At 46.6% G+C, this 24,768-nt stretch overlaps 1 protein-coding gene across 4 annotated transcripts in view; it reads left to right on the top strand.

Annotated features, from left to right (window-relative positions):
- Nucleotides 1-24,768, top strand: part of LOC310922225 (uncharacterized protein) — a 46,325-nt gene that overhangs the window by 14,514 nt on the left and 7,043 nt on the right. For 3 of the 4 annotated variants that reach the window (XM_083882669.1, XM_083882667.1, XM_083882668.1), the window contains exon 2: nt 23,239-23,422. The exons of the other annotated variant lie outside the window; for it this stretch is intronic. In XM_083882669.1, the coding sequence (XP_083738795.1) occupies nt 23,247-23,422 (176 nt within the window). In that variant the 5' untranslated portion in view covers nt 23,239-23,246. The remainder of the gene's footprint in view (nt 1-23,238; nt 23,423-24,768) is intronic. 4 annotated transcript variants of the gene reach the window in all.

Raw genomic sequence — 24,768 nt, 5'->3', positions numbered from 1 at the left:
CTGCAGGGTGTGCCCTGCTCTTATGCCAGTACTGGGCATCAGTAGTGAGCACACCTGTGGGGGGTGAGGGAGCCCAGGTAAAGGAACTCCTCTACTTAGTGTCAGAGCTCTGGCAGGAAGTGAATACGTTGAGGAGTATCAGGAAGTATGAGAGAGAGAGATTACTGGAATCGCACCCTACCTTCCCTGGGACAGGCCTGACAGGTAGACAGGCTGCATGATATGGAGGATTCCCTATCCTCTCTCCTCCCAGCTGAACATGGTGACATAAGGGATAGGGACCAATGGAGGCAAGCGCCTGCCCAGCGCAGCAAGTGCGTCTCCTCTGTGACTGCCCCACCTTCCCAAGTGCCATTGCATAATAGATATGAGGCTCTGCAAGTGGAGCTGAACGATAATGAGGACAGTAGTTCATCTAGCATGGAGGTGTTGCTGAGGTTAAGTCAGCCTATGCCCTGCATCAAAACTGCTTCCATAAAAAAAAGTAAACAGGTTGTTGTCATAGGAGACTCCCTTATGAAGGGAACAGAAGGCTCCATATGCAGACCAGACCCACTTCTTAGGGAAGTCTGCTGCCTCCCTGGGACCCAGGTTAAAGATGTGAAGAGAAAGCTTCCTACCCTGGTACGGCCCTCAAATTATCACCCATTATTGAGTTTTCAGGTAGGCAGTGATGAAGTTGCAACAGGAAGTCTGAGGGCAATCAAGAGAGACTTCAGGGCCTTGGGACAACTGGTTAAAGGATCAGGAGCAGAAGTAATATTCTTCTCTATCCTTCCAGTCACAGGGAATGATGAGGGAAGAAACAGGAAGAGCCAGCAGATCAGTACCTGGCTCCAAGCCTGGTGTCACTGGCAGAATTTTGGGTTCTTTGATCACGGGTCGGTCTATGTGACACCAGGCCTGTGGGCAACAGATGGGGTACACCTGTGTCAAAGGGGAAAAAAGATCTTTGCATAGGAGTTAGCAGGTCTCATTGAAAGAGCCTTAAACTAGATTGCAAGGGAGAAAGAGAGAAACCCAGGCTCACTAGAGATAAGCCTGGAGGCAGCATGCCAATGTTTAAGAAACTAGTGAGGTCCTTTGGTCTGCAATCTGCAGTGGAGGTAGGGGATGGAGATCCATGTGGCAGCAAAGATACAAGGGTTATTGATGTGTTATAAACTACAGATGCGCCTGAGAAAAGTCCAACTGAGGTGCATCTACACCAATGCACACAGCATGGGCAACAAACAGGAGGAACTGGAAGCCGTTGCGCAGCAGGAAAACTATGACAGTTGCCATCACGGACACATGATGGGATGACTCACACAGCTGGAGTGCTGCAATGAATGGCTATAAACACTTCAGAAGGAACAGGCAAGGAAGGTGGGGTAGCCCTGTATATTAGGGAGTGCTTTGATTGTCTAGAGCTTAATGATGGCACTGATAGGGTTGAGCATTTAAGTGTCAGCATTAAGGGGAAAGGCCAACAAGGCAGATCTGATGGGAGTCTGCTATGGAATGAAGAGGCAGATGAAATATGCTATAAACAGCTGGGAGAAGTCTGAGAATCACTAGCCCTTGTTCTCTTGTGGGATTTCAACTTACCAGATGTCTGCTGGAAATACAATACAGCAAAGAGGAAACAGTCTAGGAGGTTCCTGGAGTGCGTGTAAGAGAACCTCCTGACACAGTTGGTGAGTGAGCCAATTAAGGAAGGCGCCCCGCTGGACCTCTTGTATGTGAACAGAGAAGGACTGGTGGGTGATGTGATGGTTGGAGGCCGTCTTGGGCACAGCGATCACAAAACGATAAGAGTTTTTGATTCTTGGAGAAGTAAGGATGAGGGTCAGCAGAACTGCCACCTTGGACTTGTGGAAGACGGGTTTTGGCCTGTTTAGGGGCCTGATTGACAGAGTCTGTTGGGAGGCAGTCCTGAAGGACAAAGGAGTCCAGGAAGGCTGGATGTGCTTTAAGAAGGAAATCTTAAAGGCTCAGGAGCAGGCCATTCCTATGTTCTGAAATATGAGCCAGTGGGGAAGAAGGCTAGCCTGGCTGAACAGAGAACTTTGACTGGAACTCAGAACAAAAAGAGAGTTTAGGAACTTTGGAAGAAGGGGCAGGCAACTCGGGAGGACTACAAGGATGTTGTGAGGTAATGCACAGAGAAAATTAGAATGGCCAAAGCCTGACTAGAACTTAATCTGGATACTGCCATAAAAGACAATAAAAATATTTTTACAAATACATCAGCAACAAAAGGAGGGCTAAGGAGAATCTCCATCTTTTGTTGGATGCAGGGGGAAACATAGCGACAAAGGATGAGGAAAAGGCTGAGATACTTAATGCCTTCTTTGCCTCAGTCTTTAATAGTAAGACCAGTTGTTCTCCAGGTACTCAGCTCCCTGACAGGGATGAGTAGCAGAATGAAGCCACCATAGTCCAAGGGGAAATGGTCAGTGACTTGCTACACTACTTGTCTATGGGGCCAGATGGGATCCACCCAAGGGTACTGAGGGAGCTGGCGGAAGAGCTCGCCAAGCCACTTTCAACCATTTACCAGCAGTCCTGGCTATCCGAGGAGGTCCCAATTGACTGGAGGATAGCAAATGTGATGCCCATCTACAAGAAGGGCCAGAAGGAGGATCCAGGGAACTACAGGCCCATCAGTCTTACCTTGCTGCTGGGGAAGGTTGTAGAGCAGATCATCTTGAGTGCCATCATGTCAGATGCAACCAGGTGATCAGGTCCAGTCAGCATTGGTTTATGAAAGGCTTGAGTAACCTGGTCTTCTTCTTTGACAGAGTGACCCACTTAGTTGATGAGGGAAAGGCTGCGGATGTTGTCTATCTAAACTTTAGTAAAGCCTCTTAACACTGTTTCCCACAGCATTCTCCTGGAGAAACTGGCTGCTCAATGGCTCAGACGGGTGCACTCTTTGCTGGGTAAAAAACTGGCTGGATGGTTAAGCCCAGAGAGTGGTGATGAATGGAGTTACATCCAGCTGGTGGCCAGTCATTAGTTGTGTTCTCTGGGGCTCAGTATTGGGTCCAGTCCTGTTTAATATCTTTATGGATGATCTGGATGAGGGGATCGAGGGCACCCTCAGTAAGTTTGCAGATGCCGCCAAGTTGGGTGGGAAGGCTCTGCAGAGGGATTTGAATAGGCTGGATTAATGGGCCAAGACCAATGGTATTCAGTTCAACAAGGCCAAGTGCTGGGTCCTGCACTTGGGTCACAACAACCCCTGCAGCTCTACAGGCTTGGGGAAGAGTGGCTGGAAAGTTGTTTGGCAGAAAAGGCCCTGGGGCTGCTGGTCGGCAGCCAGCTGAACGCCAGCCAACGTGTGCCCAGGTGGCCAAGAAGGCCAATGGCATCCTGGCTTATATCAGAAATAGTGTGGGAAGCAGGACCAGGGAAGTAATCGTTCCCCTGTACTCCCCCTGTACTCGGCACTGGTGAGGCCATACCTCGAATCCTGTGTTCAGTTTTGGGCCCCTCGCTACAAGAAAGACATTGAGGTGCTGGAGTGTGTCCAGAGAAGGATAATGTAGCTGGCGAAGGGGCTGGAGCACAAGTCTTATGAGGAGTGGCTGAGGGGGCTGGGGGTGTTTGACCTGGAGAAAAGGAGGCTCAGGAGAGACCTTATTGCTCTCTACAACTACCTGAAAGGAGGCTGTAGCAAGGTGGGAGTTGATCTCTTGTCTCAAGTAACAAGTGATAGGACAAGAGGAAATGGCCTCAAGTTGTGCCAGGGGAGGTTTAGATTGGATATTAGAAAAAATTTCTTCACTGAAAGGGTGGTCAAGCATTGGAAGAGGCTGCCCAGGGAAGCGGTTGAGTCCCCATCCCTGGAGGTATTTAAAAGCCATGTGGATGTAGCACTTAAGTGTTACAGTAATAAACAGATGGGACTCAGTTCCTTCATGCAGGAAAAGCCAATTCTTTATTCACATAACTCATTTTTATTCCGTTTTCACAGACCTCGTGTTCAACTCTGATTGGCTAGTAGTTTTCTTGCCACTCAATTCATTGGTTAAAAAGTGGTTTTGTGTGTACGTGCTAAGACTCTTTTACTCAGGAGTTTACATCTTTCTTTGTGGATTCTCATGGGACAGATCTACTGTTTATGCAGGTGCAAACTTATTTTTCTTATTAGAATAGGTTGTTGTGTTAACTGCCTTCATTCTTATGATTTGTCCTTATGAGAATTTACAAGCTACTGCTTGCTTAGCTAGAGTAGCAGGGCCTAAACTATAAGACCTTTCTTTTATAATACCTCTACCTGTCTGCAACACTTAAGGACGTGGTTTAGTGGTGGACTGGGCAGTGTTGGGTTAATGGTTGGACTCAATGACCTTTGAAGTATTTTCCAACTTGATTGTTTATATAATTCTATGAAAAAGCATCCACTAACTAATGAGCAGTAGACTAATATACAGTGAGGCAAACAAGTACCACGGCAAGCATAGGAGCCTGTCTATTAATAGCTAAACAGCAATAACATCTATAAATTTGATCTAGCATATCCTAGTCAGTCTGTCATTATCACAAACCCTTCAAGCCCCATATGTGGTATCAGAAAGGACTGTTGTGGTTTAATCTCAGTTGACAACCAAGCACCACACAGCTGTTGGCTCACTTTCCCCTGGAATGGGGGGTTCAATTAGAAGGGTAAAAGTGAGAAAACCCATCAGTTGAGATAAAGACAGTTTAATAGGGAAAGAAAAGCCATGTACACAAGCAAAGCAAAACAAGGAATTCATTCACCATTTCCCATGGGCAGGCAGGTGTTCAGCTATCCCCAGGAAAGGACTCCATCACGTGCAATGGTGGCTTGGGAATACAGAACACGATCCTTCTGAATGTCCCCCTTTCCTCCTTCTTCCCCCAGCTTTATCTGCTGAGCATGAAATCATATGGTATGGAATATCCCTTTGGTCAGCTGGGGTCAGCTGTCCTGGCTGTGTCCCCTCCCAACTTCTTGTGCACTCCCACTGGCAGGGCGGTACTAGAAGCAGAAAAGGCTTTGACTCTGTTTAAGCACCACTCGTCAACAACAAATATATCCCTGAATTATCAACACTGTTTTGATCACAAATCCAAAACATAGCTTCATACTAGCTACTATGAAGAAAATTAACTCTACCCCAGCCAAAACCAACACAGGTCCCTAGCTGGACAGCATCAGATAATATTTAAAGTTCTTCAGTTAGAGGAGGAATTGCTTGTATGCTACACCACAGATAATGTAGGGAGAATCAAAGAAGCCCAAAGGCAAAGGAGGAAAAGAAAATGTGCCAAGGATGTTAAAATATGACTACCTCAGTTATTGTTTCCATGAATTTACCTTTTAAATGGCAGTGCTGTTTTAACTGTTGGACTTGATGATTTTGTAAGTTTTTTCCTACAAGCTTTAAAAACTCAAGCAGATTTTTAAAGCTATGGCAAGTAAGTTCTCTGAACTTAGAGTGATGCTGAGATATTGCAGTGTAGTGGGTTCTAGAGTATTTTTGGTTTTTTTTGGTTTGGTGGTTGTTTGGGTTTGGTTTTTTTGTTGTTGTTATGTCAGTAATCTTCCTTGAAGAAAGGGGAAAAGGTATTAGACTGCATAGCATTTTAAGCACTTGGAAAAGCAACTGAAGTCTGTCATGATGCAATGTGGAATGTTTATGCATGTACTAAAATTGAAAAAACCAAAATCCACCAACAAAACCACTTTGTGCTTGAAATGTATTTATTTTCCCTGAATTCTGTATTGTTTGGAACTGGTTTATGCTTTGTTTCAGGACAGCAGTCTTAAGAAATATTGTCCTGTTCAGTTGTGCTCACTTGTTGCACTGTTGTGTGGTGTCTAAGTTGGTAGGATGTTTTTTAAAAGCTGAATCTGTTTCTTCTACAGACTGCACTGACAGCACTAAGGGGGTTCTGTGTTGGGGGAAGGTTGGAGAGGGCATTAATAGCAATGTCAAAATAAACTGTTCTTGTGGAGCATCACTCACTAGCAAGCAAATATATTGTTTGAGGACCAAGACACTGCTTTCAAAGTGCTTGACTTCAGCTGTGATAGCTCATAGTGCTGCTTTGTACCATTTTATGAACTGTGTGAAAATCAAAGAATTTCAAAATTAATGTAGTAGCATTTAAAGTGAAGTTTTGAAATTGCTGCTTCTTTAGTTCCTCCTCTGTTTGTAAGGAGATGATAGCTGTAAGGGTTTTTCATAAGCACATGCATGTGTGTAACTGTGTACCTTTTCTTAAATAATTCCCTCCTTCCTCCTAGGGTTAGCACCTGAATTACTGCTCATGTGGTAGAGGTTCTTAAGTAATCCCCTGACAGGGATTAGAGATATATATTCATTTATAATAACTAAGGGTTGCTTAATGTATCTGTGTTAGGGAGAAAAGAAGGCTGCTCTCCATTACTGTTTTTTACCCCTTAGTGTGCCAGTAATTTTGTGTTTATGGTAAAATGTGGGGAGGCTGGGGTAGGGGAATTCTGTTTTTCTTTCATGAATACATTGGCTAAAATACTGTAGCAAAAAATTTAAAAAATGGCTACAATCAAGTCCTGAGACAGGGGAATCTGAGCCCTGCTTAGGTGATACTAAGAGGTAATGACTGTTCAAATTTTACTAGGTCAGCACTAGACAAGTGAAACAAAAATAAAAAGCCAAGTACATATATATCCCAGTGAAGTTATAGCTGCATAAGCAAACTGCTAGAAAGAGATGCTCTGGTGGCAAATTGACATGGTGTAGCTGATTGTTCTCATTGTGAAAAATTTTCCTCTTGTATCCAATCAGAATCTCCCCAGGAGTAACTTGTACCCATTACCCCCACTCCTCTTTTCCATGTAAAAAGGGAGTCTGTTTTCTTTGTCACCACCCTTTAAATACTAGAACATGGTGATAAGGTCTCCCCCTAAGCCTTCTTCCCTCAAAACCCAGTTCTCTCAGCCTTTGTTAATATGGCAGGTTTCAGTTCTTTGATAATCTTTGTGGCCCTTCTGTAGACCCTCTTGAACCTGTCCACATCTTTTTCCTATAGCAAGGACCAAAACTGAACACAGTATTCCAGGTGAGGCCTGACAAGGCACTGAGTGGGATGACTTCTTTATCTCTGCTGGTGATGCCATTGTTTATGCAACCCAGCATCCTGTTGACTCTGCCACAGCAGTTCACTCATATTGAGCTCATTGTCCACCAGGACCCCCATGTCCCTTTCCCAGCCTGTGCTGCACTCCTGGATTATGTTTTCACAGGTGCAAGACCTTACATTTGTCTTTGTTGAACTTCATAAGGTTCTTGTTAGTCCACTCTTCTGGCCTATCCAGGTCTTCCTGCAGGGTGGTTCTCCCTTCCCAGGTGTCCACTTCCCTACTCAGTTTGGTATCATTGGCACACTTCATCAGGGTACACTTCATCTCATTCGCCAGATCACTTATGAAGATATTAAACAGCAATGGGCCCAATTACGATCCCCGGGGGACTCCACTTGTGACAGGTTGCTAGTTTGAAAAGGAACTATTTACCACTACCCTCTGTGTGTAGCCTGTCAGCCAGCTCCCCACCCACCGCACAGACCACTTGTCTAGACCATAACACATTAGTTTCTCTAGAAGGAGACTAGGAAAACGTATCGAAAGCCTTGGGGAAATCCAGGTAGACAGTTGTTCATTGCTTGCCTCACATCAACCGAGCAGGTTATTTTGTCATAGAAGGCTATCAGGTTTGTCAAGGACAACTTGCCCTTGTGCTGGCTTTTCCCAATCATGTTTCATCTGACTTGTGATAGGCCCCTGGAGAATTTGTTCCATAACTTTCCCAGGAACAGAAGTAAGACTGATGGACCTATAACTTCCTGGATCCTCCTTTAAGCCCTTCTTGTAGATGGGGGTGACATTAGCCTTCTTCAGATTCCCCAGTCTTCACAACTTCTCAAAGATCATGGAGAGTGGCCTTGCAACAATGTCAGCCAGCTCTTAACACCCTCAGGTGGATATTGTCAGGGCCCATAAATTGTAGGGGTCAAGCTCCTGTAATAGTTCACATACCTACTCTTCCTTCACTGCTGGTGAGTCTGTGTTTGCATCCACCTGGATTCCTGTTCCCAGGTCCTGGGGCCCATCAGTGCTGGTAAAGACAGAGGTGAAGAAAGTGTTGAGAACCTTTGTCTTTTCAGTGTTGTTGGTGACTAATTAATCTCTCCTGTTTAACAATGGGCCAATATTTGCCTTCTGTTTCTGCTTGTTGCTTACATACCTGAAGAACCCTTCCTTGTAGCTTTTGATGTGTCTAGTCAATTTCAATTCAAGCTGAGCTTTTGCTTTTCTAACTGAATCTCTGCACACCCTGGTGATGCCCTTGTAGCTCTCAAGGTGTATTCATAGGCTTTTCCATCTCTGGTATGTTTCTCTTTTGGTTCTGAGCAGACTCTGAAGCTCCCAGTTGAGCCAAGGAGGTCTTTTGCTTCACCCACTTCCCTTACCTTTAAAGGGGATGAACTGTTTTTGTGCTTCCATGAAAGTTTTCTTGAAAAGCTCCCAGCACTTGCTAGGTCCTTTATCCTCCATGGAAGTTTCCCATGGAATCCCTCACAACTGAGCTCTAAGCAAGATGAAATTTGCTCTTCTGAAATCTAAAACCTTTTTCTTAGTACTAATCTTCAGTGTGCACAGCTGGGTCCCAAACACCGCAGTATTGTGATTACTGCAGCCAAGGCTATCACTAACCAAGTGTAAGGCCTCAAAAACTTGCTCAATGAGCTTATGTTTTTTTATGTACCCTGAGTTAGATGCATAGGAAAAATACTGACAGTATATTCTCAAGAGGTGAAAACAACAAAAAGACTTTACTGGCAACTTCAGAAAATCAGAGAACTTTGGCAAAAGTTTAGAGCAGCATTCAATCAATGTGAAACATTTCACAAAGCATTAACTTTGCCCATTCAACTTAGCAAACTCCAAGCCCATCCAATTTTAAGTTACTCAAAACTCTGAGAAGACGGAATTAAAAGGAGAAGAAAGAAAGAAAAGATATAGAACAGAATGAATACAGGTACCATTCCTGGTTCCAGCAGTGATATAAAATCCAAGGAAAGGTAGGGTCAAGACATGTGCTTGCCTCATGCTTTGGTTTAAGTACCCTTTGGCTTTCCTGGGCCCTTCCCCTAGGTGGGAATTCTGGTTATTTGGCCACTTAGGAGCTGGGTTAGGGGCTCCAGAGGTGGGGTGTAGAGCATTGCCTCCAGTGTGCCAGTGATTGGCAGCCACTCCAGGGCTGGGATACAGGTCCGGAGTGTGTGTGGGAGAATGTGCATATGTGCAGAGCAGGGCATTGCCTCACCAGAGCAAGGCCAGACCTTCCCTTTCCCCCCCACACGTGCATCCAAAATGTTTCAAGCCAGCAATCCTTCCAGTCTCTCATACCACCCCATGGCTCAAGACATTGACTGGGACCACAGTAATGGTACCTTTCCTCTCGTGGCAGCAGTGGGATCCTAATCTAGCAGACCGAGGAGAAAGGAAAGTATACAGGAAATCATATAACGGACAATTGCTATTTCAATAATCAAAAGCATAAGTCTAGTCAATATAAAAATTTCCTTCTATGCAAGTCTGTTGCTTCGCGTATCTGTCTCTCAGGTCAGCTCAGCGTCAGCTGAGCCACCCTGCTAGCTGTGATACGCCCAACAGTACCCTTGCGTGGGTCCTTGGCTCCGCAGCCCCTTTGCCTTAGCTGTCTCGGCCGTGGTTTGAAAGAGGGGACACTCCGGAGGCTCAGGGAGAAAAGGTTTTATTCGGGTAACTCAGGGGGCAGCCCCTGGTTCCAGGCCTGTGCCTCTGGGGAGTGACCCCGGGCCTCGGTTACAGGGGGTTTTTGTTCCCCCAAAATCTCAGGGGTGGACACAAGTTACAGAGACCAATCACACAAAGCCAGGTGGGTAAGGTCAAAATGCAATACACAACATTAACAAATCAGGTGGATTTGGGATGTGGCCCTGGGAGACTCACCAATCCCTGTCAGACACCTCTCCTGAAGGTCTGGGGTCTGGGGGATGGTGGACATGTGGGGGAGAAGTACAATGGGATGGGGGAAAACACAATAGGACGATCGAAACCCAGGGCAGAGGATTAGAGTTGTCTTGGCAACTCTTATCAACCTCTGATAAGCACATTCCAAGACAGGAACTTTACCAGGCTAGGGTTAAAGTCCAAATCACATCAAACCTACAACTAAGAAACTTATGATACTATTCCAGCACCCTCACACCTCCCCCTTTTTCTTTTATTTGTGTCACTGGTCTGGAGTGTAGATATCTAAATCACACTCGCTGCTGGAGTCAGAGTCTGGTGGGAATTCGATGGCAGGTGTCACTGAATGCACTGAGGGGGCAGTAGTGGGGAAAATTGCATTCATGATCAGGCTTTTGACCAAACCAGAAGCAATGGCTACAATTAAGATGATGAACAGAAACAACAGTCCGGTTTTGATCCACGAGCTGGCGATGTTAGAGAGTCCAACACCTTTGAAGAGGTTGTCAAACCAGTCCCCTGTTTCTTGCTTGATAGACTCGACCATTCCTCGCAGCTGCTGGATTGATGTTTTGATGATCTCAGCCTTAGATGATAAAACTCAGCAAAAAAAGGTTAGTTAAACAACCATCGAAAACACTCCTCTGGGGGAAACAGCTCTTCTGCTTCCACTTCATGACAGAAAACCCAGGAGGGAAGAGTAATTGGGCTGGGAGGACTTGCCTCTGGGCCCGCATCCTCTTCCTCCTTTTTCCTCCTTCTCCAGGAGGCCACAGTGACCTGGGGTACTTTCATTTCCGAAGCCTTGGGAACATAGGGTCTCACATTTCTGGAGGGGATCCACCGCAAACCGGTGGGAGTGGAGACGCAGGCGTATCCACGTCCCCAGGTTACTAAATCATGGGGACCCTGTATTCTCAAAGTCTCTGGATCCTTGACAAGGACCTTTGGCCTTTCCCGGGGCTCCAACTGTGAGCTCCCACGGAAATGCCTTGTCACCGGCGGGTTCATGGTTTCAAAGGAACAGTTAAGAAAATTTAACGTGAACAAGGCACGGGCTAATCTTACAGACGGTGGCTCAATCTTGAGAATCGGTTGCTGCTGGCTGAGGACTCTTTTGAGGTTCTGGTGAGTCCTTTCTACAATCGCCTGACCTGTCGGAGAGTGGGGGATCCCAGTTTTGTGTTCCACTCCCCATTGTTGCAGAAAACTGCAGAATTCTTTGGACCTGTATGCTGGACCATTGTCTGTTTTCAGGGACTTTGGGATGCCCAGGACAGAGAAAGCCTGGATGAGATGCTTGATAGCATCCCCAGCCTTCTCCCCTGTGTGGGCAGAAGCAAAAACAGCTCCTGAGAATGTGTCCACAGAGACGTGCACGTATTTCTGCCTCCCAAAGGGGGCAAAGTGCGTGACGTCTGTCTGCCACACTTCACAACTGGACAAACCACGGGGATTCACGCCTGTGGGCATGGATGGGATGGCATACCTGTGACATTGCGGACAACCAGTCACAATCGCTTTGGCCTGGTCACGGGTTAAGTTGAACTGCCTGACCAGACCTGGCGCGTTTTGATGGTGAAGCTGATGACTGATTCTGGCTTGCTCAAAACGGTTTGGCAGAGGGGCTACCTCCACAGGGGCAGCGAGAGCATCGGCTCTCCTGTTTCCCTCTGCTATGAAACCTGGGAGCTCTGTATGCGACCTGGTGTGCATCACATAAAAGGGTTGCTTTCTGTGGGAAATCAGTTTGACCAGCTTGGAAAGCAACTTAAATAGAGTGACATTGGAAACCTCCTGCAGCACAGAATGTTCTGCTCTAGAAACTATCCCTGCAACATAACTTGAATCTGTTACCAAATTGAAAGGTCCAGGGAACGTCTCAAATGCTCTAACGACTGCGGCCAGCTCGGCAACCTGAGGTGATCCTTCCACCTCAACCACCTCTGATTCCCACCTCTGGGTGACGGGGTCCCGCCAAGTCATAACTGATTTGTGGGACTTTCCGGACGCGTCAGTGAAGACGGTTAGAGCCTTAAGAGGCTCCTTGCTTTGGACACTTTTTAATTCCAATCGAAATTGGGCATCCGAATTGAAAATTTTGTGGGCAGGCCGATGAATAGAAATTTGACCAGGGTAGTTATCTAGGGCAAACTGCAGCGCTTCGTTCTCTTGAAGCAGATGCTCTAGCATAGCTTTTGTAATTTGACCAGATTTCAATTTGACTGGCACGTGAATGCACCCAAAGTCACAACCAGCCAGTTCCCTAAGGCGCATTCTGGCTTTCCGAATCAGGTCAGCCATCAACTCTTGTGGCTTTGTCATTCTTTTGGTCCTGTGGTGGCTCAGAAAGACCCACTCTATAATAGAGAGAGGATCTTCTTTGCCTTGGACCTCCCTTGATTTTTTGAGGGTTTTGTTGTTCCATTGGAAAATCATCCCATGGAGATGTGGCAGCTTTCCTAAGATGATGAAACGAAAAGGCAGGTCAGGTTTGCATCTGTTGGCCTGTCTGGTGGACAATGCATGTTGAATGTTATCCAGTGCAATTTTTGCCTCTGGGGTGAGGGCCCTGGGTGAACTCAGTTCAGCTCCCCCTTTTAACAAATTGAAAAGGGGGGCCAGGTCTTCGGTAGAAAGACCTAGCCAAGGTCTCACCCAATTCAGAGCTCCACACAGCTGATGGACATCTGCAAGGGTCTGAATTTGGGTTTTGATTTCCAATTTTTGAGGAACAATAGTCCTCTTCCCAATTTCCAGCCCTAGGTATTTCCAGGGTGGCATCTTTTGAATTTTGGATTCCTGTAGTTCAAAACCTGCATCAACCAGTGCAGCCACGGTGAGGTCAAGGGCATGTGCCAACAGGTCATCTGTTGGTGCAGAAATCAACACATCGTCGAAGTAATGCTGGATTATCACTTGGGGCACCGCTGCACGCACAGGTGCGAGCAGGGAAGCAACATACCTTTGACAGATCACTGGCGAAACTTTTAAACCCTGCGGAAGAACTCTCCACTGATACCTCTTTCGTGGAGCCTCTCGGTTCAAGGTGGGCACCGAGAATGCAAACCTTGGGGCATCATCAGGATGGAGGGGAATGTGAAAGAAACAGTCCTTTATGTCAATTACAGTCAAACTCCAGTTTTCGGGGAGCATGCTTGGGGCGGGCATCCCTGGTTGCAGGGATCCCATGTCCTCAATTACCTCATTAATTTTGCGGAGGTCATGGAGGAGCCTCCACCTGGTCTTATCTGCTTTTTGAATGACAAACACTGGAGAGTTCCACGGTGAAGTGGTCTCTTCAATGTGGCCCTTTTTCAGCTGTTCTTCCACAAGCTCATTGAGCGCCTTTAACTTTTGTTTAGAAAGTGGCCACTGCTCTATCCAGACTGGTTCATCTGACAGCCAATTCAGTTTCTGTATAGGGCGCTCCTCAGTGACCACTGCCTGAAAAACCTTTGGAGGGTCAGGAATGTTAATCGTGACTCCCCATTGGGACATCAAATCTCTTCCCCACAGAGGTTCATCAAAATCCAAAACAAATGGGCGAAGCGTGGCCATTTGCCCATTTGGCCCTTCAATTGTCACTGCCTTTTTTGACTGCTTGGCTAATTGCAAGCCTCCAATACCATTTACATGTTTGGCAATGTCCTGCAGTTCCCAATGTGATGGCCACATCCTTTCTGGGACGACCGTCACATCAGCAGCTGTGTCCCAAGCTCCTTTAAGGAGTTTGGATTCCCCACTCATAGAAAGCTTACAGAAATCTTTTGGCCTGTTTGAGCCTATCTTTTTTACCACAGCGACAGTGGTGTCTTTGTCGCTTTCTCCTTTGCCACTCTCTGTGGCACTTTCCTCTGGACTAGTCTTTACTACAAGTCCTTGCACTGCAGGGATGGCCTGGGCAATAATTTGCCCTTTTGGTAGGAAGGTGGGTGGGTTTTCACTGCGGAGCCACACAACAAATCGCTCTGGGTCAGTTGTGATTGTCCCAGGGGCGATCTGTATGTCTGAGGGGGTGAACTTACAGTCCCCAATGACCACAAATTTTGTCTCCACCATGTGCCACGTGCCGGGTTCCTTTGAGACCATGGCTGTTTGCCACTGACTGTCCCGCAGGTGAAGAGGCTCAGCCAACTGGAGCCTAAAGGGCTCATACCTGTCCGCTGTTGTCAAGGATCCTGATGGCTCAGGCAATACTATGTGCCTCGGTTTCCCTTGTTTTGTCAGGTCCTGTGAAGAGAGAGACAAATCTGATTTAGGTGACCTTTTTTCTTTTTGGGTTGTTTGGGCTGCCCGATTGGGATCGTCACGCTGGGCAGTTCCGCGCTCTCGAATCAGTTTTTTGACACCCTGGTGTTCTTTTTGTTCTCCCTCCCCTCATGTTCCCTTTCCTGTTTTAAGAAATTGTCAAATTGTCCCTTCATTGGACATTGATTGATCCAGTGACCGCTTTTTCCACACAGAAAACACTGGCTGTTAGCTCGTGCAGGAGCGTTCTTCTTGTGTGGTTCTGGTGTTTTAGGTGTTTCCACAGCCGCAGCGGTGATTTTCTGGCGCGTTTTCCCCTCTCTAAGGGCTGGTTTTCTGCAGCGTGGGACGACGGCACTGACGGCTTGTAGCATCTCTTTGAGAGGAGGTGTCGAGCCTGGTTCTCTGGGTATCAGATTTATTGCAGCAGTGCACTCCTCGTTCGCATGAGAGAAAGCCAACTGCTGAATCACTTGTTTCTGTGCCTCCTCTCCATTAAATTGCTGTTCCACAGCTGAAGCAAGTCGCTCCACAAATTTGACATAGGGTTCTTGTGGTTCCTGAAAAATGTCTAAGTAATATTGTGAGGGGCCATCGGGCCGCATTTTCAGAAAGGCTTTGCATGCTTGATTAGCTACAAACTCAAGGACATTTTGGGGAATGTTGGTGGCCTGGTCTGAGGCTGCTTTCCAATCCCCTTCCCCTAACAGGTGGTTTAGGGTAATAGGATTGCCTGCATTATCAGTTGCTGTGGTTGGGTCCTCCAGCAAACCTGGCAATGCAGCTTTCAGCAGTTTTTTCCAAGTGACCTCCCATAGCTCAAATTCCATTTTGCTTGAGAGGCACTTGAAAATCTGCTTCAAATCAAAAGGTACAACTGTGATTCCACCAAAGGAAGTAAACAACAAGCCTTCGAAATAAGGGCTATGTCTCCCATACTCCTTTAATGCCTTCATGAGGTCTTTAACAAGCGTCTGTGACAACGCTTTCCAGGTGGCTACCGTGGTTCCCTGCCCCCTGCTCCTTCGGTATGTCACCGGAGTAACTGTGGGTACCCCATCTGCATTGGCACCCCTGAGCTCCTGCTTCTCTCCCTCCCGGACCCCAGCCGCTGCCTCAGGTTCCCAGTTGTAAGCTGGGGGCGGCTGCCAGCCTGCCTGTGGCACGGGCGGCTGTGGCCGTTGAAAGCTTGGAAAAGCATTTCCCAAAGGAGGTGCAGCCGGGGACACCGTGTTCCCGAGTGGGGGGTAGGGCGGGGGCGGTGCCGGTGGGGCTCCCCCTGTGGGAGGTGGCTGCGGGGGGGCAGGCTGGGGCAGGGGCGCCCCGGCCGCGCCGTGGGGGGGCGGCAGGAACGCGGGCTGGGGCAGGGGCGGCGCCTCGCTCGCGCCGTGGGGGGGAGGGAAGGGGCTCCACGGCGCTGTGGGGAGCTGCTGCGGCGGGGGGAGAAAGGGAGGGGGGGCCACGGAGTCCGGTCCGCTCAGCCACTGTCCCGGTAACCCGGCAAAAGTGGCGGCAGCGCCGGCATTCGGTGGGGGGAGGGGAGCGGGCGGCTGCGGTTCCGGGGGGGGGGAGGCAGCAGCCCAGGCAGTCCCAGCACTGGGCGGTCCCAGCACTGGGGGAGGCGCCGGCAGCCCGGGCAGGGGAGGGGCAGCCGGCAGCCTCGGCGGGGGAGGGGGGGCCGGCAGCACCGGCGGCAGCGGCGAGCCCCACGCTGTTGGGGTTTTGCCCTGATCCCCTCCCGGTCCCAGGAGCAGGGGTGGGGAAGGTGGGGGGTGCGGGGCTTTTTCGGGACCACAAGGCTCGGGATAGATCGGTTCCGGGAAAGATGGCTGGGGAAAAAGGGGGTGGGGATGATAAGGAGTTTCTCCGGAGGAAGGAACCGCCCACTTCGGGGGCGGGGCGGGCAGGGGGAAGGTTCTGGGCGGAGTTGGGGCGGTGCCCTCACAGTAGGAGTTGGGTAAACCCCACCCCTGGCTCTGCAGGGGCGGGGGAAGGGGCGGGGGAAGGGGCGGGGGAAGGGGCGGGGGCAAGCCTTGTGAGGAAAAAGGGGGCGGGTAGAGGGAAGGGCCAGTAGGAGGGGGCTGAAAGGCATTCTGGGAACAAGAAGAAGGGGGAAGGGCACAAAGAGGCTGCACCTCGTGGCTGCCGCCATTATGAAGGCCTTTTCCTTTGTTCTCTGGGGAGGGGGGGGTCTCTGTGTCTCCCTTCGGGGGTTTCTCACAGCCGTTTTCGCTGCCGGACCCAACCGGGGTAGTTGGGGACTGGCGGTCTTCCTCGGCGAATGAGAAACGGACTCTGGGTTTGTTGGCTGGGGAAATCAGGGGGGTAGTCGGGGGGGTTTGGGCGTTCTGGCCAGCCAGACTGCCCCGGGAGCCTCTCGCAACCCGGCCGTGGCTGCGGGGGGCGGGGGATCCAGGAATTCTCAAAATGCTTGGCGAGGGGGAACCGTGGGGGGCCGGAGCATTTTTTAAAATACCTGGGGGGGTTTTGGGGGTTTTAGGGGACTTAGGGGGCTTGGGTGACCTGGAGGAAGGAAAAAGGGGAGACCTGGGGGGTTTGGGAGATTTCGGGGAGGCCGGGGGATGGGACCGGGGGGGTTGGGGGGACTCGGGAGAGGCAGGGGGAGGAGGATGGGGGGAAGGGACTGAGGGAATGCTCTGGGAGAATGCAACTTTGTTATCTTGCATTCCTGTGATCTCTTTTAAGGCAGCTTTTATTTGCCACGGCCAGAATGCAAATTTTGCAGCCAGGACGTCTCCTGACTTCCCTAATTTTTCCAACTTTTTAGAAGCATTTTCCCAGAACCAAATGCTGTTCACTTGGTCCGAATTAACATTCGGAAAATGCAAAAACAAATACCTAATAAACTTTTTCAGTTCCTTTTTTGAGTATTTAACTTTGGCAACAATTAAAACTCCAATTAAACTTTTAAAAACCTCTTTCTGGGTGGTGTTTAGTCCGTTTCCCATTCCGACTAGCTGTTATCCTTTTCCACCACCCCTTCCCAGCAAAACCACCCCCCAAATCCCTGTGGGCGTCCTTTCCTAGGGGTAAGGGCTTCCTTCGGGTGGACCCCCGGTCCCCCCTGTCCCGTCCCTCCTAGGGTTCCCTGAGGCTTCCCAAGCCTCTGTGGTGGGTATCCTCCCCTCCCTTAGAGGAAATATACTCACCAAGCCCTCGGGACACTGGAGACGTTGCTGGGGCAACCACAAGCCGGAAGGGACTCCTCTGGGCAGGAGCTGTTCCCTTCTTCCACCAGGGGTGCTTTTTAGCAACCCCAGTGGCTCCGTGAAATGCTGAAGGCCTCGGGACACGACAAGGCGACGTCCTCTCAAAAGGTCTCTGGGTCACAGGGTCCGAGTCTTCCTCAGGCCTCCGTGTCAGCTCCCACGGCACAGCGGGTCAAAAGGCGTCTGCAGGCCCCACGAATGGGCGCCAATCTGTTGCTTCGCGTATCTGTCTCTCAGGTCAGCTCAGCGTCAGCTGAGCCACCCTGCTAGCTGTGATACGCCCAACAGTACCCTTGCGTGGGTCCTTGGCTCCGCAGCCCCTTTGCCTTAGCTGTCTCGGCCGTGGTTTGAAAGAGGGGACACTCCGGAGGCTCAGGGAGAAAAGGTTTTATTCGGGTAACTCAGGGGGCAGCCCCTGGTTCCAGGCCTGTGCCTCTGGGGAGTGACCCCGGGCCTCGGTTACAGGGGGTTTTTGTTCCCCCAAAATCTCAGGGGTGGACACAAGTTACAGAGACCAATCACACAAAGCCAGGTGGGTAAGGTCAAAATGCAATACACAACATTAACAAATCAGGTGGATTTGGGATGTGGCCCTGGGAGACTCACCAATCCCTGTCAGACACCTCTCCTGAAGGTCTGGGGTCTGGGGGATGGTGGACATGTGGGGGAGAAGTACAATGGGATGGGGGAAAACACAATAGGACGATCGAAACCCAGGGCAGAGGATTAGAGTTGTCTTGGCAACTCTTATCAACCTCTGATAAGCACATTCCAAGACAGGAACTTTACCAGGCTAGGGTTAAAGTCCAAATCACATCAAACCTACAACTAAGAAACTTATGATACTATTCCAGCACCCCCACACAAGTCATCGCTCCCAATCCCGTGAGTCTCTAAAATTGCAGGCAATTTTGTGTGGTGCAAACCGGCATCCAGGGGGAGAGTTCATTAAACCAATCTTTCGGCTGCAATGACCAAAGAATCCAGCAGATTGGTTGGTAATTTCCTTCATGTTTCTTGATACTGTATTCTTCTTTGGTGAGGTCATTTTATATATTCCTTGCTCATTAATAACATATCAAGCGTTAGACAATTTAATAAAGCCATTTTTGGTACTTGCTGGACTTGTAAGCGGAGCTCCAAAACAGCATGGTGTAAGGCCCTAAACAACTCGCTGGAAGGGTCTTACAGAGGTTCCTGTACTCTGGGTTAGACACATGGGAGAAATACCGACTAGATATTCTCAAGAGGTCAAAATTACTTTACTGGCAAAATATAGAAAATCAAGGAACTTTGTCAAAAGGTTTAGTACAACATCCAATCAAGATAAAACACTTCTCACAGCACTATTTTGGCCCATCTTCGTGCCCCCCCCCCCTCCCTCCCCCCAGTGAGACTTACGGTCATTTGGCCACTCAGGAGCTGGGTTAGACAGAGTGGAGCACTGCCTCTGGTGTGCCCAATGATTGACAGACACTGTGGGTCTGGGATGCTCTAGGGCTGGGGGGTACGGGGCAGGACACTGTCTCACCAGAGCAAGGCCAGACCTGCCTTCTCCCACACACACAGGCATCCCAAAATGTCTCAGGACATCAATTTTTTCCAGTCTCTGACACGTGGCAAGTTCAAGTTAGGATTCTTTATTGCTTATTGATAGTGTTTTACTCCTTGTCAAAAAATACAAATTTGAAAGATATGCCAATTTTCCATAGTTAGGCTGCCTTGCCTTTTGGAGTCCATAATTTTACAGGTCCAGGTATTGTTCTAACCCAAACAGATATACATGTTCCAGATAAGTACCCTTATCCTTCCCACCAACCAGGTTTCAGGGCGATCCCTGGGACTCATACCCAGGGAAAGAGGAAAAAGTCAGTGTGCACCATGGGAAAATTACATTCAGTAAAAATTCTACCACATAATAGTCTGGATTGCTTCAGGAGTGGGGGTCAAAGATATAACAAAATTCAAGTCATTCCAATCTCCTCAGCATATAATTTCAGTCAGGGTCCTGGGTTTGGACCAAATACCTTTCCAGCTTTACCAAACTCTTCATTAGTTTTCCCACCCAGAATCTTGCTGCTTCTCTTTTGTCAGCTTAACCACTTATCCCTTCTTCATTTACAGCTGGAGAGAACTTTCCAGCTGTCATTTCGGCTCCTCCGTTAACCCCTTTTCTCCCTCCTTCCAGGGGTCACCGACAGTTTGACATCCCCTTCTTCTGCATAATCATGCTTTACATTACACATTGCTTACCGTTACTACATGCGCTTTCCTCGATATAGTAATTTTATGCTTTGCTCTGAGGAGATAGGAAGAGGTATACAAATTTGATTCCATAATCATATGAAAACCAAAGGTAAATTTAGAGAGGAATCTTCTCTATCCACTGTGGCAACCAGAGAGAAAACACATCTTAAAACATTGCTTGCTGCTAACTTTTATAAAACATGTACAAACATAAATATCTTTAAACTATCAAGATCAAAGCATGTAAACAATGCAGCAAAGAAGAGCAACTCTTCAGTCCTGTTGTCACTTCATCCTCTCATGGAACACCTCTACTCTTGGAATACCTGTAAGAGGACAGAAAAAGAAAACTCAATCCCACTTGGACCGGTCTTAAAAAGAAAGGACCATCCATCTGTTGCTATTTTGTGTTTTCTACCATAGGCACCTGTGGCCTTTAATCCGGAATGACTTTGTCAATTCTGTTCATTGTCTGTAGTGGCAAACAAGGCTCTATACTCACTACCACCAGAAGGTGGCAGTGTAGGAGCATTTTGCAAAGATTCATCGAGCATACAGGGAAACTGAATTTCCATTTATTTTCAGGGAGCCTTTTAGGATATTTGGATTTGCCACCCCCTCCCAGCTCACTTATTGAGGGCAACACTGAGAATTTGTTTTCTCGGTCTCGATCCTTAAAGTTTGCAATAAATAACAATAACATGGGAGAAGGCCAACGGGGTACCAGCTGTTTCTCATGCATTGGTTGGACCAGCTGCCTTCCACACTCTCCTGGTAATTTTAGCACATTCTGGAGTGGGGAAAGGGATGGGTCCTGCCCCCTCCAACAAGTCCAAATTTTCACGCAACAGATTGCTCCCTGGGCAAGAGACCAGGTCTCTTCACCATGTTTCTCCTCCTCGGCAAGCTTTATTTCATTCACCCCCATTAATGAAATTCTCAAATCATTCTCTGTTTCATTTTCTTTTCTCTTCCCACATAACCAAATCTGGTGCAGAGTGAGACACATTACCGCGGGCTCCACCTTTGGGTAAACGAATTCCATCTTTTCAAGAGGGCAGAACTTGGGAGGAGGAGGGGGTTGGTTTTGCTGAGTCAAACCCCTCCTCCAGGGAGTGGAGGAAGGTGGCATTGTGTTCGGGGCGTCCCTCCTCCTCGAAGTAGAAAACCCCTGGTTCATTCTCCACACTTTCCCCAGCAGTGTTAATTTGCAAATCTAACGCTCTTTGTCTCTGGATGAGCTCAATTCGGAGGAGGTTTTTCAGGTTTGGGGCTAACTTCTGTGCATTCAATTCTCAATCTGCCCTGAGGTAGGCTATTGTTTCAGCCTCCTAGGCAATTTGTAACTCAGATTAGCTCTTTCTGTTGCTACGAGGCAACATATTTCTCTCTTTTTGCAGCTCTGAGTCTAGACTCCACCCATATGGATATCAAACCTTTTTCCTTACTACTTTTTTTTTGTCTTTTCTTTTGCCAAAATTCGAATTTTCTCAGCAACTTACTGCAGGTAGTGCCAGATTTCCTCAGCCCACATCTCCTGTTTGGGGCTGGACAAGCTTTATAAGCTTTTAGCTACTTCACCAGTGGAGAGCAGTTAAGGACAATTTTTACCCGTGTTTCCATGACTTTTCTGATGGAGAATATCGGTTTTGACCGAAAATTAATTTCTCCTTTATTCCGCGACTAGCGGTTATCTTCATATAAAATACCTCTTCATCACCTCAAGAGTACCCTGCTTCACTGCACCAATTAAAATGTAAGGCCCCAAAAACTCACTCAATGAGACTCTTAAAAGGGCTTTCAGGTTTTTTTTAATGTACTCTGAGTTAGATGCATGGGAGAAATGCCAACGAGATAATTTTTAGTAAATAGTTTAAACTCCAGTCATATTCTACAGTGGGTCTCTTGCTTTTATTTTTCAAGTCAGGTTAATTATGTTAGCATTATAGCATGATGCCTCAAGTAGGCCCTTGATGACAGGAATGGGAAGCAACTTTGTCGCTCTCCAGCAAGTATAAGTAAAGCTAGCAGTCATATTTTTTCATATCCCTCCACTTCAAAATAAGGAAGTTTTATCATGGTTCGTTTCTTTCTTTAAAAGTCAACAGATGCAAATGATTGAGGTGCTGTCTACAGGAATCAGTTTGAATAGCTTAAATTTTTTCCCCCCCCTCCCTAATACAATTTAATTGGTGTTAGCAGCAGGGAGAGTAGTGGTTCTGTTTTGTGGCATTAAATGTTGTCAGATAAGTATGTTCTAGTGCAGAAGATGATCAAGCTACCACCCACACACACACATTCTTACTGGTTGACAGCCAGATGAATTGTGCTGGCAGTGATAGGCTTAGACTTTGATATTAGCTTTTGGGTTTTTATTGTCTTGGATTTTTTTATTATCTTTAATGTTGTTTCTTTTTAAATGCTTGCAACTCAAGTGTACATAATCCAAAAGCATTTTGTTTGCGTGGTGTTGTAATTCCAATGTTTTCCCCCATGATATCTCTAAAGTATGCTAGTATTTAATATAATGAGGAATTTGATTGAAGTGTCAGCTTGGTTCCTTTGTAAAATTATTTTAGAAAACCAAATGTTTCTATGCTTTTGAATAGTCATAAAATAAATGTTTAACTTTAAATATTATTTTATTTGAATATGTTAAGTATAGTGTGAAATAGATGTACAGGTGGAATAATCCAGTGGCTCAAGAGTATGCTCAGGTCACTGATTATGTATGACTTTGTACAAGTCATAATTAGTGACAAATTCAGAGTTTTTCTGTGGGAATTTTACTGCTGTTATTTTAACAGTATAAGATGGTCTGCATGGATTTATATTATGTGTGACAACACACCTTTGGTTTTCGAGTTACTTTTAAAAACATTTTATTTAATCAAGTGTTTGGTTGTATTTTGTATATAAATGGTCCAAATCACAGCATTAAATGTAGCTTGCTAGCACTTCCTTATGAATACTTTTCCCACCTATTCTTTTAATGAAAAAAAAAAATAAAAGTAGGGGAACAAAACAGAGTTTATATTTGCTTTGAAGAAATGCATGCTCAAAATAAAAAATTGGAGGGTGACACACTGCTGATCTAAAAAGACTTAAAACAATTAGGTGTATGTATATACACAAAAATACATTGTGTTTGTTAAAGTTAAGTAAGGATTTAGGTGGGTGAGAAATAGTCTTGTTTTACTCCTCCAAATTAATGATAGATGTTCTTCTTTCTCCTCTCTCCCTCCCTTGCCACTTCCTCATTCTGCCCCAGTGCCCAATGCTTCTTTTAAGGTTTAGTGAAAGGTATCTGATTAAACTGAATTCTCATTCCTGATTTATTTAATCCAGTGCATTCATTTGTATGCTATCCATGTGTCTGGGCTAAGCTAACAATTAATTTATAGGTGAAGCTAAAGGGTTTTTTATGTGACTTTTTAAAAAAATCCTATTTAATTAGCCATTGTGTAATATCCTGTTAACTTCTAATTGCAGCCAGTCAGATGATGATTCTGGGTCAGCATCAGCTTCTGGATCTGGTTCAAGCTCTGGAAGCAGTAGTGATGGAAGTAGCAGTCAATCAGGTAGCAGTGACTCTGAGTCTGGTTCAGAGTCTGACACATCTAGAGAGAAGAAACAAGTTCAAGCTAAACTACTACCAAAACTTGATGGATCTGAGGTAAAACAAAACAAATTGACCCTTTGTGGGGAAAAAAATACTCTGTGCAGAATAGTTGCAAACGTAGTTTTGATTTAAACAAACCAAACCTCCATAATTTTTACTTAGAATGTTAAGTTGTTTGGGTTAATGAATTCACACACATACTTAGCTCTCATAACAAACAGGGCTGCTAAGTTCTCATTTCGGTAAATACCTACAGTTAGATAATTACCTAAATTTTATAATGCAGAAGACGTATTAACATATTGTATATTTTTGAAGACAAAGCCACACATAATGTTCCTATTTCTAAATTTTTAAAAACTTATCTCTCTAATGCTGAGTTTCTTCATATCAATAAATGTACAACAATTTCAGGGTTAGGTACATCTTGTCTTCTGTATGGGGAAAAAGTCTGCCAAATTTAGAAAAAAAAAAAAGTGGTGTCTAGAAATCTCTTCAATGCAATGGATGAGTTACCTCAGTTCTCATCTGTTTCTCTATGTAATATGGTCTTAATTTGGATGATATGATATACATGAAGGGTAGTAAAATATTTCCTACTGTAAGATTCAGAGGCTGTTAAGAATGCTTTTTTTGTGTTTGTGTTTTGGGGGTTTTTTATTCATATTTATATTCATGGTTTTGATACTGTCTCTCACAGTATCCTTCTGGATAAAATGTCCAGCATACAGCTAGACAAGTCCATAAAATGATGGGTGAATAATTGGCTGATGGGTCGGACTCACAGCTGTAGTAAATGGAACTGGTGAACAGTCATTAGTAGGGTTCTTCAAGGCTCAATATTAGGGTCCTTTCTCTTCAATGTTTTTATAAATGATCTTGGCACAGGAATTGAATGTACATTAAGTAAGTTTGCCAACAATACTAAACCAGGAGGAGCTGTTGACTCCCTCAGGGGTAGAGAGGCCTTATAGAGAGATCTGGATAGACTAGAAAACTGGGCAGTCACCAGCTGTGTGAAATTTAATCAGACCAAATGCCAGATTCTGCACCTGGGGCAGATTAATCCTGGGTATAAGTGCAAATTAGGGAACAAGTAGCTGGAGAGCAGTGCTGTAGAAAGAGATCTGGGGATTTAGGTTGATGGCAAATTGAATATGAGTCAACAGTATGCCCTAGGAGCCAAAAGGGCCAACTGTGCCCTGGAGTGCATTGCTAGCCAGTCAAGAGAGGTGATTGTCCTGCCATGCACTGCACTGGTGTGGCCCCACCTTGAGCACTGTGTGCAGTTTTGGACACCTCAGTATATGAAGGACATCAAACTATTAGAGTTACAGAATATTCCAAGTTGGAAGAGACCCACAAGGATCATCGAGTCCAGCTCTTAAGAGAATGGCCCA

The sequence above is a fragment of the Zosterops lateralis genome (genome assembly GCF_965231275.1).
Source record: "Zosterops lateralis genome assembly, chromosome: W".
Classification (NCBI taxonomy): domain Eukaryota; kingdom Metazoa; phylum Chordata; class Aves; order Passeriformes; family Zosteropidae; genus Zosterops; species Zosterops lateralis.
This window is presented reverse-complemented; position numbering and strand designations above follow the sequence as displayed.